Raw genomic sequence first — 15,186 nt, forward strand, 5'->3', positions numbered from 1 at the left:
ATGGCGTGGATAAGTAAAAGTGTTTCAAAGATATTACCACTTAAAGTGACTCATGTCAGATTTGTAAATTTTGACCTGGACACTGGGGCATCAATGACCCGTGGTCATGAAAGGGTTAAGGACCAGTTCAGGTCTGAAGTCACTTTGTGGGGCCTACATAGTGGATACCCCCCATAAATGACCCCATTGTAGAAACTACACCCCTCAAGTTACTTAAAACGGATTTTTACAAACTTTGTTAACCCTTTAGGCGTTTCACAAGAATTAAAGGAAAATAGAGCTCAAATTTTTAAATTTCACTTTTTTGGCACATTTAACACATCGAGGGTTAACAGCCAAACAAAACTCAATATTTATTACCCTGCATCTGCGGTTTACAGAAACACCCCACAAGTGGTCATAAACTGCTGTATGGGCACCTGACAGGGCGCAGAGGAAAAGTATCGCCACATGGTTTTTGGAAGGCAGATTTTGCTGAACTGGTTTTTAGATGCCATGTCCCATTTGAAGCCCCCTTGATGCACCCTTACAGTAGAAACTCCCAAAAAGTGACCCCATTTTGGAAACTAGAGGATAAGGTGCCAGTTTTATTGGTACTATTTTTGGGTACATATGATTTTTTGATTATTCATTATAACACTTTATGGGGCAAGGTGACCAAAAAATTGGTTTTTTTAGCACAGTTTTTATTTATTTATTTTTACAGCGTTCACCTGAGGGGTTAGGTCATGTGACATTTTTATAGAGCAGATCGTTACGGACGTGGCGATACCTAATACAGTCATGTGAAAAAATTAGGACACCCTTTGAAAGCATGTGGTTTTTTGTAACATTTTTAATAAATGGTTATTTCATCTCCGTTTCAACAATACAGAGAGATTAAAGTAATCCAACTAAACAAAGAAAACTGAAGAAAAGTCTTTTCAAGATCTTCTGTAAATGTCATTCTACAAAAATGCCTATTCTAACTGAGGAAAAAGATAGGACACCCTCACATGTATTCCCTCTTATATTGGCTCAGATCTCACACAGGTATATCACACCAGGTGCACATAATTAGTAGATCGTTACTCTGCATGTTGAATGAGGCTTGCCCTATTTAAACCTCAGACATTTAGTTTGGTGTGCTCCTGACTGTTGAAGTGAGAGTGAGCACCATGGTGAGAGCAAAAGAGCTGTCAGAGGACTTCAGAAAAAAGATTGTAGCAGCCTATGAGTCTGGGAAGGGATTTAAAAAGATCTCAAAAGATTTTGAAATCAGCCATTCCACTGTCCGGAAGATAGTCTACAAGTGGAGGGCTTTCAAAACAACTGCCAACATGCCCAGGACTGGTCGCCCCAGCAAGTTCACCCCAAGAGCAGACCGCAAGATGCTAAAAGAGGTATCCAAAAACCCTAAAGTGTCATCTCGAGAACTACAGCAGGCTCTGGCTACTGTTGATGTAGAAGTACATGCCTCTACAATCAGAAAGAGACTGTACAAGTTTAACTTGCATGGGAGGTGTGCAAGGAGGAAACCTTTGCTTTCCAAGAGAAACATCGAGGCCAGACTGACATTTGCCAGCGATAAAGTTGACAAAGACCAGGACTTCTGGAATAATGTTCTTTGGACAGATGAGTCCAAAATTGAATTATTTGGACACAACAGCAGAGGACATGTTTGGCGTAAACCAAACACAGCATTCCAAGAAAAGAACCTCATACCAACTGTGAAGCATGGAGGTGGAAGTGTCATGGTTTGGGGCTGCTTTGCTGCAGCAGGACCTGGTCAGCTCACCATCATAGAATCCACGATGAATTCTACTGTGTATCAGAAGGTGCTTGAAGAACATGTGAGACCATCAGTTAGAAAATTAAAGCTGAAGCGGAACTGGACCATGCAACATGACAATGACCCAAAACATACTAGTAAATCAACCAAAGATTGGCTGAAAAAGAAGAAATGGAGAGTCCTGGAATGGCCAAGTCAAAGTCCAGATTTGAATCCCATTGAGATGCTGTGGGGTGACTTGAAAAGGGCTGTACGTGCAAGAAACCCCTCAAACATCTCACAGCTGAAAAAGTTCTGCATTGAGGAGTGGGGTAAAATTTCCTCAGACCGATGTCGAAGACTGGTAGATGGCTACAAGAACCGTCTCACTGCAGTTATTTCAGCCAAAGGAGGTAACACTCGCTATTAGGGGCAAGGGTGTCCTATCTTTTTCCTCAGTTAGAATAGGCATTTTTGTAGAATGACATTTACAGAAGATCTTGAAAAGACTTTTCTTCAGTTTTCTTTGTTTAGTCGGATTACTTTAATCTCTCTGTATTGTTGAAACGGAGATGAAATAACCATTTATTAAAAATGTTACAAAAAACCACATGCTTTCAAAGGGTGTCCTAATTTTTTCACATGACTGTATGTCCACTTTTTCTTATTTAAGTTTTACACAATAATAGCATTTTTGAAACAAAAAAATTATGTTTTATTGTGTCCATGTTCTGAGAGCTATATTTTTTTTGTGATTTCCTTATGTAGGGGATTATTGTTTTGCGGAATGAGGTGACGGTTTTATTGGTACAGTCTCTTGGGGTTGCACTTTTTGTCATGAAATTTTTTTTTTTTATGATGTTTATCGGACTGGGTGGATCATGTAATATACACTGCTCAAAAAAATAAAGGGAACACTTAAACAACACAATGTAACTCCAAGTCAATCACACTTCTGTGAAATCAAACTGTCCACTTAGGAAGCAACACTGAGTGACAATCAATTTCAAATGCTGTTGTGCAAATGGAATAGACAACAGGTGGAAATTATAGGCAATTAGCAAGACCACCCCCAATAAAAGAGTGGTTCTGCAGGTGGTGACCACAGACCACTTCTCAGTTCCTATGCTTCCTGGCTGATGTTTTGGTCACTTTTGAATGCTGGCGGTGCTATGACTCTAGTGGTAGCATGAGACGGAGTCTACAACCCACACAAGTGGCTCAGGTAGTGCAGCTTATCCAGGATGGCACATCAATGCGAGCTGTGGCAAGAAGGTTTGCTGTGTCTGTCAGCGTAGTGTCCAGAGCATGGAGGCGCTCCCAGGAGACAGGCCAGTACATCAGGAGACGTGAAGGAGGCCGTAGGAGGGCAACAACCCAGCAGCAGGACCGCTGCCTCCGCCTTTGTGCAAGGAGGAACAGGAGGAGCACTGCCAGAGCCCTGCAAAATGACCTCCAGCAGGCCACAAATGTGCATGTGTCTGCTCAAACGGTCAGAAACAGACTCCATGAGGGTGATATGAGGGCCCGACGTCCACAGGTGGGGGTTGTGCTTACAGCCCAACACCGTGCAGGACGTTTGGCATTTGCCAGAGAACACCAAGATTGGCAAATTTGCCACTGGCGCCCTGTGCTCTTCACAGATGAAAGCAGGTTCACACTGAGCACATGTGACAGACGTGACAGAGTCTGGAGACGCCGTGGAGAACGTTCTGCTGCCTGCAACATCCTCCAGCATGACCGGTTTGGCATTGGGTCAGTAATGGTGTGGGGTGGCATTTCTTTGGAGGGCCGCACAGCCCTCCATGTGCTCGCCAGAGGTAGCCTGACTGCCATTGGGTACAGAGATGAGATCCTCAGACCCCTTGTGAGACCATATGCTGGTGCGGTTGGCCCTGGGTTCCTCCTAATGCAAGACAATGCTAGACCTCATGTGGCTGGAGTGTGTCAGCAGTTCCTGCAAGACGAAGGCATTGATGCTATGGACTGGCCCGCCCGTTCCCCAGACCTGAATCCAATTGAGCACATCTGGGACATCATGTCTCGCTCTATCCACCAACGTCACGTTGCACCACAGACTGTCCAGTAGTTGGCAGATGCTTTAGTCCAGGTCTGGGAGGAGATCCCTCAGGAGACCGTCCGCCACCTCATCAGGAGCATGCACAGGCGTTGTAGGGAGGTCATACAGGCACGTGGAGGCCACACACACTACTGAGCCTCATTTTGACTTGTTTTAAGGACATTACATCAAAGTTGGATCAGCCTGTAGTGTGTTTTTCCACTTTAATTTTGAGTGTGACTCCAAATCCAGACCTCCATGGGTTAAAAAATGGATTTTCTATTTTTTTATTTGTGTGATTTTGTTGTCAGCACATTCAACTATGTAAGGGCTCTTTCACACTTGCGTTATTGTCTTCCGGCATAGAGTTCCGTCGTCGGGACTCTATGCCGGAAGAATACTGATCAGGATTATCCTAATGCATTCTGAATGGAGAGTAATCCGTTCAGGATGCATCAGGATGTCTTCAGTTCCGGTACGGAACGTTTTTTGGCCGGAGAAAATACCGCAGCATGCTGCGCTTTTTGCTCCGGCCAAAAATCCTGAAGACTTGCCGCAAGGCCGGATCCGGGATCAATGCCCATTGAAAGGCATTGATCCGGATCCGGCCTTAAGCTAAACGTCGTTTCGGCGCATTGCCGCATCCGACATTTAGCTTTTTCAGAGTGGTTACCATGGCTGCCGGGACGCTAAAGTCCTGACAGCCATGGTAAGTGTAGCGGGGAGCAGGGGAGCAGCATACTTACCGTCCGTGCGGCTCCCCGGGCGCTCCAGAGTGACGTCAGGGCGCCCCAAGCGCATGGATCACGTGATCGCATGGATCACGTCATCCATGCGCATGGGGCGCTCTGACGTCATTCTGGAGCGCCCGGGGAGCCGCACGGACTGTAAGTATACCGCTCCCCCGCTCCCCACTACTACTATGGCAACCAGGACTTTAATAGCGTCCTGGGTGCCATAGTAACACTGAAAGCATTTGGAAGACGGTTCCGTCTTCAAATGCTTTCAGTACACTTGCGTTGTTACGGATCCGGCAGGCACCTCCGGCAACGGAAGTGCATGCCGGATCCCAACAACGCAAGTGTGAAAGAGGCCTAAAGAACAAAGTATTTCAGAAGAATATTTAATTAACTCAGATCTAGGATGTGTTATTTTTGTGTTCCCTTTATTTTTTTGAGCAGTGTATTTATAGAGCCGACCGTCACGGATGCGGCAATACCAAATATGTCTATTTTATTAAAAAAAATTCTATTTTAAACTTTTTTCTTTTTTTTCATTTCTTACCTGGGGAATTTTTTTTTTTTTTTTACATGTGAAACCTTTTTTACATTTTTTTTATTTTAACACTTTATTTTTGAATTTTGAATTTTACACTTTGCGTCCCCCATAAGGTCATACAAGACCTCTGGGGGTCATTTAACTTCACTTTTTTTTTTCACTATTGATTTCTCCTGTAACTGGGGCTGACATGGTAGCCCCAGTTACAGTAGAAATACACGATCTAGAAGGCAGGGACACCTGGGCACTGTCCCTGACTTCTCTAAGGGTTGCCCTGCTGTCACTGTTCAGAAACGTCCATTCAAAGATAGAAAACCACCTCCCGGACGTTTATAGGCAACGTGCGGACGGGAGGTGGTTAAATAAGTCTTTATGACCTCTCAGTAGTTTACAGATAAGGTTTATTAGATGAGCAGCACAAAGTGAAAGTACCAGTCACACAGTTAGAAAAACAGTTAACCCTTTGTGACAGAGTGCCTCAATATTTTTAACATAGACCAATTGAAAATATGTTTTTTAGCCAAAAATGAGTAAAATGTATTCTGTAATTTGCGGTCCGTTTTTCACAGATCCGTTATTCAGTTGTTTTTTTCGTTCCGTAGAAGCGCAAAAAATCTCCGTATGCGATCCGTTGTTTGTGGATCGCAAACTGAAACATAAAATTTGTAATCATTACTGTAATGTACAGTAATGTTTCTAAACAGTAAACACGTGCAAAGTGGGCATGGATCCGCCAAAAACGGATAATATACGGATGTGTTCCGTATGCATTCTGTATTTTTTGCGGACCCATTGACTTGAATGGAGCCACAGATTGATATTTGCGGGCAATAATAGGACATGTTCTGTCTTTTAGCGGAACGGAAATACGGAAACGGAATGCATATGGAGTACATTCTGTTTTATTTGCGGAACCATTGAAATGAATGGTTCCGCATACAGACCGCAAACGGAACCCGCAAAAACGGAACAGAAACGGGAAAAAAAAGGCCTTAATACAGTCCTGATCAAAAGTTTAAGACCACTTGAAAAATGGCAAGAAAAATCCTATTTAGCATGGCTGGATCTTAACAAGGTTCCAAGTAGAGCTTCAACATGCAACAAGAAGAAATGGGAGTGAGACAAAACATTTTTTGAGCATTCAATTGAATGAAAACAACGAATAAACTGAAACAGGCTGTTTTTCAGCTGATCAAAAGTTTAGGACCACACCTCCAAAAAAAAACTAAACCCCCCAAAACAGAAATCCAACTTCCAAACATGAACTCAGTAATGAGTAGCTCCGCCATTATTGTTTATCACTTCCAAAATTCGTTTTGGCATGCTTGATGCAAGCGTTTCCATGAGGTGAGTGGGAACATTTCTCCAAGTGGTGAAGACGGTCGCACGAAGGCCATCTACTGTCTAGAACTGTTGTCCATTTTTGTAAACTTCCCTTGCCATCCATCCCCAAAGGTTCTCAATTGGATTTAGATCAGGGGAACACGCAGGATGGGCCAAAAGAGTGATGTTATTCTCCTGGAAGAAGTCCCTTGTCCTGCGGGCATTGTGTACTGTAGCGTTGTCCTGTTGAAAATCCCAGTCGTTACCACACAGACGAGGGCCCTCAGTCATGAGGAATGCTCTCTGCAACATCTGGACATAGCCAGCGGCCGTTTGACGACCCTGCACTTCCTGAAGCTCCATTGTTCCACTGAAGTAAAAATCACCCCAGACCATTATAGCGCCCCCTCCACTGTGGCGCGTAGAAAACATCTGAGGTGGGATCTGCTTGTCATGCCAGTAACGTTGGAAACCATCAGGACCATCAAGGTTAAATTTTTTTCTCATCAGAGAATAAAACTTTCTTCCACCTTTGAATGTCCCATGTTTGTTGCTCTCTTGCAAAGTCCAAACGAGCAGTTCTGTGGCGTTCAAGGAGACGAGGTCTTTGAAGACGTTTTTTGTTTTTGAAGCCCTTTAGTCTCAGATGCCGTCTGATGGTTATGGGGCTGCAGTCAGCACCAGTAAGGGCCTTAATTTGGGTCGAGGATCGTCCAGTGTCTTGACGGACAGCCAATTGGATCCTCCGGCTCAGTGCTGATGACATTTCTTTGGGTCTTCCACTTGACTTTTTTGTTCCATAACCCTCAGGATCATTTAAGAAATTCCAAATGACTGTCTTACTGCAGGGCTCGACAAATCCCAGGTCGCCATGGCGACCAGGAATTTAGTCCTGGCGCTTGGGTATTTGTCAGCCCGTTTTCAAAGGTGCCCGGGCGATGGGTGCGGAGCTGCCGTTCTTTCCGGAGGCAGCACCGTTTGAAGCCGCTCCTCAGTCTGAGTCAGCTCCGTCACAGCACACAGAGAGTGAGACGCTGGCAGCAGGGAGGGGAGGGACTCGGGAGGAGCGTAATCTGATCCTAGAGTGGAAGCTGCTTCTGCCAGCCCTTCCCCTCCCCGCCCACCAACCAATCAGAGCTCAGGCAAGGCAAACACTAGCAGCTCTGGGTCACTGACACAAGTACAGGAGGGAGTCTAAGTAAGAATCGAATGAGTCTCAGGTTAAAAGAATCTAAAGATCCGACTTAGGCTACTTTCACACTAGCGTTCGGGTGTCCGCTCGTGCGCACCGTTTGAAGGGGCTCACGAGCGGCCCCGAACACATCCGTCTGGCCCCAATGCATTCTCAGTGGAGGCGGATCCGCTGAGAATGCATCCGCCTGCCAGCGTTCAGCCTCCGCTCCGCTCAGTGAGCGGACACCTGAACGCTGCTTGCAGCGTTCGGGTGTCCGCCTGGCCGTGCGGAGGCGAGCGGATCCGTCCACACTTACAATGTAAGTCAATGGGGACGGATCCGCTTGAAGATGACACTATATGGCTCAATCTTCAAGCGGATCCGTTCCCCATTGACTTACAATGTAAAGTCTGAACGGATCCGCTCAGACAACTTTCACACTTAGAAAATTTTCTAAGTTTTAATGCAGACGCATCCGTTCTGAACGGATGCGAACGTCTGCATTATCGGAGCGGATCCGTCTGATGAAACATCAGACGGATCCGCTCCGAACGCTAGTGTGAAAGTAGCCTTAGTTAGAGACTCATTCCATTCAATGCTTTTGTTGCAGCAGTGATGAGATTAAGGGACAGGAGCAGAGAGATAAGAGAAGTGACAGGACACAGAGTTTAGATTACAGTTTGAATTAACCCTTTAGGATCAAATTGGCTTCTCAAGGAGATATATATGTTAAAGGCATCCCTTCTTCTGTCTCATTCAGTAGCTATATAACTAAGGGTACTTTCACACTTGCGGCAGGATGGATCTGGCAGGCTGTTCACCCTGTCGGATCCGTCCTTCCGCTGTTTCGCCGGACCACCGCTCCGTCCCCATTGACTATAATGGGGGCAGAGCTCTGGCGCAGCACGGCAGTGCATGGTGAAAGTACTGCATGTCCAACTTTTTAGTCCGGCGGCCTCTCACCGCGAACTGCCGTGCTGCGCCGGAGCTCCACCCCCGTCCCCATTATAGTCAATAGGGTCCGGGGACGGAGCGGCGGTATATGTAACATGGTATACAGCATTATTGGGGGGCTCCATGGAAAAGTGTGGGGGGGGGGAGCACTATGGGGGCGCCTACTAGGGGCTTTATGACGCGGCTCCGCCTGGCTCCTAACTTTTTTAGCTGGCTCCTAGATTCCAAGGAAATTTGTCAAGCCCTGTCCTACTGCGTCCCACCTCAGCAGCGATGGCGCGCTGTGAGAGACCCTGCTTATGCAGTTCAATAACCCGACCACGTTCAAAAAGGGAGAGTTTTTTTTGCCTTTGGCATCACAACGTGTGACTACCTGACAGAAAATGACAATGAATCCACATCTTTGCACAGATTTGGCCTTTTAAAGGCATGTGGTCCTAAACTTTTGATCAGCTGAAAAACAGTGTTTCAGTTTAATCGTTATTTTCAATTAATTGAATGCTCAAAAAAATGTTTTGTCTCACTCCCATTTCTTCTTGTTGCATGTTGAAGCTCTACTTGGTACCTTGTTAAGATATGTAAAATATGATTTTTTGCCATTTTTCAAGTGGTCTTAACTTTTGATCAGGACTGTATGAGAGCCAGTGCAGGAGTCAGCTGATTGCAGGGGGTGTTGCCTTCAGCTGCTCATTTACCCTACAGCGGCCGCTACTGGTAAAATGTAGTATTACATATAGCAATTCAAATAAATGGCCATTGCAGATATGGTCTCAGCGGATGTATTTTTGACCTTTTTTTTTTTTTTTTTTTTTTTTTTCATTTCTCTTCTCTAGTGCACTTTTTAAGAATTCATGGAGATGGCGAGCAAGTTCCGCAAGTGAAAGAGCGTTACAGTATAAGCCAGGGGAAACTATCCATGGATTTACAGTGAAGGAGGTATGACGTCATCATGTTGTAAAAATTGATCTATGGTATTTCAATGCTTTATAATAAAAAAAAAAAAAAAAAAAAGATAGTCACGTGCCGTTCATGTTCACATCACTGCAGAAGCATTGTGGAACCAGTCCTACTGCCTTTTGTGACTCCGTCAGGAGACGTGGTGTTCCAACAAGATAACAACTGCGCACACACGGCCCATGCTACACAGCATGTTCTTCAGGGTCTCCAGCATCTCACCCGCCCAGCTCAAACACCAGATCTCTCCCCCAGTACTAATGTGACCCTGCCTCCACGTATACCCTGCTGCAGAACCCAAAATAAAGGGGGCATTGTGATCATTGACCAAGCACTACCAGCAATTTATACTTTGTCACTTGCATTAAAGGGGTTGTCTGGGCTTGTACTATTGATGACCTGTACTCAGATCGGTGGGGATCCGACACTCGTAACCCCCGCTGATCAGCTGTATGATGAGGAGATGGCACATGCAGTGCTCATGTGCCGTCTCCCTTCTCTCTTCCTGTTCACCGCTGCTGTCTATGGCAAAGACCAAGACCATAGACCGCAGCAGCGGACAGGAAGAGAAAAGGGAAGATGGCACCTGCGCACTGAGCGCGCCGTCTCCTCATACAGCTGGTTGGCAGGGGTGCTGGGTGTTGGACTCCCGGCGATCTGATATTGATGACCTATCCTGAGGATAGGTTATCGATGTAGGAGAGCCCGGACAACCCCTTTAATCAGAAAGTCCTGGCATTCTTCACATTGTAAACCTATAGAATACCATGTATCACTTGTGTTTTTCATGTTCTTATTAATTTTGTAATTTTTTGTTTGTTCCCCTGCAGGTGACTCCTGTCCCTGATTTGTTTTTAACTGCAGTAAAGCTCGACCATGAAGGCACCGGAGCAAAGTATTTACACGTCGCCAGAGAGGACGCAAATAATTTATTCAGGTATGAGACCACCATGCCCTCCACTTCACAGTTCACACTGAAGGGCTTTTTTCTTTCCGGGATTGTCCCTACTAATACAGCCACCAGCAACATAGTAAAGTAATTGGCTGCTCATGAATCGTAGCGGGCCTGCTCAAGATGGCAATTGATCGGCCAAATTCGGACAGTCATGGTATTCAGTCTTGTTTGTTTTTTGCCAATCACTGCTAAAACTTTCCAACAGGACAGATCGCATTTTGGGTTGAAATCCGTCTGCCATTGGCCATGACAAACTATCGTTTTTACATTTTCGATGTTTGTCGATGGTTTGCCAAAATTGACAGTTTCTTCTAACTTTTATCTAGTGTATGGGCAGCTTTGCATTCATTGTAATAGTCTAAAACTGCTGCTAGTTGTTGAGGGGGAGCCTGTCACAGATGGTATGCTACCTGTGACACAGTGACCTCACACCGGCTCCATCTGCTAGGATGAGAGAACAGGTTCCCTTTAACATGAAAAATGCCGTTATCAACTTTGTGCTGCCCATACTAGCGGCAGAATAAAGTAGAGACAGGAGAGTTGATAAGTGGTTGCCGAGAACCAACATCACAATCCTTGCAGACTGGGCCTGGGAAAGAGTCCCGGCCACCTGAGAAGAGTCCTGGTTATTCATATCTTCCCGCTCTCCTGCCCACCTGCTGATGACTGACAGTCTAATACCTAGTTTTCTCTCTTTCTCTCTAGAAGAGAACTGCCAATCATCAGCAGATAGACAGGAGAGCAGGAGATTATGGATAACCAGGACTCTTCTCAGGTAGATTTGACTCTTTTCAAGGCCTGGGCTGCAATGATTATGATGCTGGTTCTCAGCAACCACTTACTTTTAGCTCATGAGTGACACACCGCTGACATCAGCATTTCTGTCACTACTTTATACTGCCCTCAGTGAGGTCAGCATAAAGTTGATGACAGGTTCCCTTTAAAGGGGTTGCACCTGTCACAACTTATGTCTGATATTGCAGCTCAACCCTGTTCACTCCAGGGCAGTACCAGAAACAACCTGTGGACAATCAGTGGGCACTGATTATGGAAGAAAGCTGCCATGTTTTTGTAGTCCTGTATGACACCTTTAACCCCTTCACGTACATGTACGTCATAATGCGTGAGGGGATGTATGGAGCGGGCCTCTGCGGGCTCCATACGCGGCGGGTACCGGCTGTTTCATACAGCTGGCACCCACCCGCACTGACAGGGAGTGGCGATCAATGCTGATCGCAGCACCTGTGAGTGAAGGCAGAGGGGTGTGGCTCCCTCTGCCTTCTGATCGGAGCCCCCACAGTGAAATCGCAGGGCTCCGATCGGTTGCCATGGAAGCTTGGACACTGCTGAAGCGATCCAGGCCTGCCATGGCTTTCCCCATACTGATCTAGGCACGAGACATAGGGTGAATAGGATTTTCTCGCCCATATTCCTTGGGGGACACAGGAAACCATGGGTATAGCTCTGCTCCCTAGGAGGCGTGACACTAAGTGAAAGCTGTAAGCCCCTCCTCCATCAGCTATACCCTTCAGCCTGGAGAGAGAGAGAGACAGTTTTTGCTTAGTGTCCAAGGAGGCAAGACACTCCCTGCTTAGGCAGGGTCGTTTTCCTATAATTTTTTATTTTTGCGTTATTTGTTGTTTTTAATTCGGTTTTTTTTTTCTACTTACAGGGACAACAGAGGCGCACTAGACCCCTCTGTTTTCTCCCGGGGTTGAGTCGCGCCAGTGCCGGTAATACCGCACTGCCGCCTCCCCCACAGAAGACAAGGTGGACCAGGGCAGCCTCGCTCCCCTGCGTCCCGCCAGCTCAAGGGTCGCCCGCACGCCAAGTCCCTCCCCCGGCTTCCTGCCACTGCGGTGCCAGTGGCTGAAGGGGCGACCCTGCTGGATGGATTGAGGGCGAAGACAGCGTATGGTGAGAGTGGCTGCTCCAGCCTCCCGTTCCTCCCTCCCACCGCTGCTACATCTCTCCGTGGTGTCCATCTACCCCCCCCCCCCCCTTCCCTCCCCTCCCCCATGGGCATATCGGGGCCGGCAACTTTACCGGCCATCATTTGGGGGGGACTTCGTTCTGGTGTTGCAGACCCAGGACAAGCTGGTTCTTAGGGGGGTGACTACCACTTCAACGGCAGGGCAGTCAGGGGGACGGCTGTATGAGGAGTCGTCACATTCAGGCGGGGGCCGCTTACTTGGCGCGAACGGCACCTTTTCATGGCCGGCACTTCATCTACCTAGGGGGTTAAATCATTTTGCCGCGCGCGCGTGCGGCTCTGCTTCTCCTTCAGCGCGGCAAAGGGGGGGGGGCGGAGCTTTCTACATGCGCTCCGCTACTTCCTGGTTCGTCGGGCTCCACATCTCAGGTGCTGCGTGGAGCTCTCTCTCTCTGCCGTCCGATCCTGAAGCTGTTCACCTCTGTGCCTGCCGCCTCTCCTCCACAGCCTCCCTTCAGTCTGCTGCCCTTGCTGTCTGCCGCTTGCATCATCTGGGTCTGGTAGGACTGTTAACCCCATCCGTGCCACCAGTACTGTTACTTGGGTGTGATCCCCGTTTTTTCACCTGGGGTCTCCCACTTTAAGTGCAACTTTTTTTCCACCATGTCAGACCCTTCTGCAGCTGCCAAGCCTTGGTACCATGCCTGTACCGCTTGTAGGGAACCCTTTCCCCGGGGGCAGTCTGATCCGCACTGTCCTGCATGCCGAGCTCCACCGCAGCCTCAGTCGCCCGCTGTGTCGCTCCCTGCTTCCTCTGACCCGCCTGACTGGGCTAGATCCCTGTCCCAGGCTGTGGAAAGCCTCACTCAGGTCGTGGGCCGCCTAATAGACAGGCCGCCTACCCCGCAGGACGCCACTCTTACTGTCGCGCCCTCCGGGTCCATCGCTTCTGCCGCTGCGGCGGGTTCACCCTCTCTTAGTGACCCTTCCCGAGCTAGGCACTCTCAGAAGCGTTTTAGAGTAGAGCGAGCCTCCTCCTCGGATGCCTCCCTCTCCCCGCCACGCGTGCGCACTCAGACGAGCCTCTCCTCTCCAAAGGATTCGCTCTCTGAAGGTGAATTGGCGGTTTCAGATTTGGAAATGGACTCGGCCCTGCCGTCCAAGCTAGCCTCAGCGATGGGTCAGCTCATCTCTGATATTCGTGACACCTTTAAGGTGCAAGATGACCCCCCTAGCTCTGACGCAGCTAGTGTCTCCTTTATCAGACCCAGGCAGGCCTCAAAAGTTTTTCCAATCCACTCTGATTTCTCCTCCGTGGTGTCTAAGGCTTGGGCTCGCCCGGACGCCCGTTTTGTCAACCCCAAGAAGCTGGACATTTGCTATCCTTTTCCGGCCGATGTCGTGGCCACCTGGTCGTCCCCACCCAAGGTGGACCCCCCTGTGGCCCGTTTGTCAAAGAACACGGCCATCCCTGTTCCCGACGGGTCCTCTCTTCAGTCAGCGGAGGACCGTCGCATGGAGACCCTTTCCAAGGGCATTTTTGCTGCCTCCGGTTCTGCCCTCAGACCGGTTTTTGCCTCTGCTTGGGCAGGTAAAGCAATCTCTGCTTGGGGTGCGCAGCTGGAACAGGAGTTGGACTCGGACGTCCCCATCCAGGACCTACGTTCCTTGGCCCAGCTTATTATTCGGGCCGGGAATTTTGTTTGTGAGGCCTCCCTTGATGCGGGAGCCCTTATTGCACGCTCCTCCGCCCTGGCGGTTTCCGTCAGGAGGGAGCTCTGGCTGAAGGTTTGGAAAGCGGACGCTGCCTCCAAACGTTCCTTGGCGGGGCTACCGTTTGCGGGTTCCCGCCTTTTTCGGGGTCCGCCTAGACGAGCTTATTTCGGAGGCCACGGGTGGTAAAAGCACCCATCTTCCTCAACCCCAAGCCAGGGGCGCCCCCCGCGGACGCCCCGGTGCGTCTCGTTTTCGGTCCTCCCGCAGGAACTCTGGGGCTCCCCCCGCAGCTGCCGCTTCGGCCCCTCCCCAGGATAAGCGTAGGAAGCCGTTTTTTCGGGCGCAGCCCTCCTGGCGCAGGCCGCAGGCTGCCCGCACACCCGCAGCAAAGCAGTCCTCTGCCTGAAGGCGCGCCCCCACCCACCCGGGTGGGGGGCCGGCTCCTCCTTTTCAGGGACGTCTGGATGGCTCACGTCTCCGACGCCTGGGCTCTCGAAATTGTGTCCTCCGGATACAAAATCGAATTCGCGTCCTTCCCTCCAGATCGGTTCTTTCGCTCCCGCCTGCCGCGGGACCCGAAAAGCGCGGCTGCGTTCTCCGCGGCTGTTCAAGCCTTACTGGACAGAGGGGTGATTACCCCCGTTCCTCTAGAGGAAAGGTTCCAAGGGTTCTATTCGAACCTCTTTGTAGTTCCCAAGAAGGGAGGTTCGGTGCGGCCCATTTTGGACCTCAAAAAGCTCAACCGTTTTCTCCTCCTTCGACGGTTTCGGATGGAGTCCCTCCGTTCCGCGGTGGCTTCCCTGGAGCGGGGAGACTTCATGTCTTCCATCGATATACAGGATGCCTACCTCCATGTTCCGGTAGCCCGGTGTCACCATCGCTTCCTCCGATTCGCCGTGGGGGACCTCCACTTCCAATTTGTCGCCCTTCCCTTTGGGCTGGCAACAGCCCCCCGGGTGTTCACCAAGGTCCTGGCCCCGGTTTTGGCCTTACTCCGTTCCAGGGGTGTTTTTCTGCTACCGTACTTGGACGATATCCTCATCAAGGCTCCGTCCCTTTCTCAAGCGGTTGCCAGCGTGGATCTCACTCT

General features: G+C 48.8%; 1 protein-coding gene across 1 annotated transcript in view; it reads left to right on the forward strand.

The window, feature by feature from the left end:
• The window catches only part of PITRM1 (pitrilysin metallopeptidase 1), a 90,701-nt gene that overhangs the window by 8,961 nt on the left and 66,554 nt on the right, over positions 1-15,186 (forward strand). The window contains exons 2-3 of the mRNA XM_040434329.1: positions 9,372-9,474; positions 10,323-10,429. Coding sequence (XP_040290263.1) covers positions 9,372-9,474; positions 10,323-10,429 — 210 coding nt within the window. The remainder of the gene's footprint in view (positions 1-9,371; positions 9,475-10,322; positions 10,430-15,186) is intronic.

Source organism: Bufo bufo, chromosome 5 (genome assembly GCF_905171765.1).
Source record: "Bufo bufo chromosome 5, aBufBuf1.1, whole genome shotgun sequence".
Taxonomy (NCBI): Eukaryota; Metazoa; Chordata; class Amphibia; order Anura; family Bufonidae; genus Bufo; species Bufo bufo.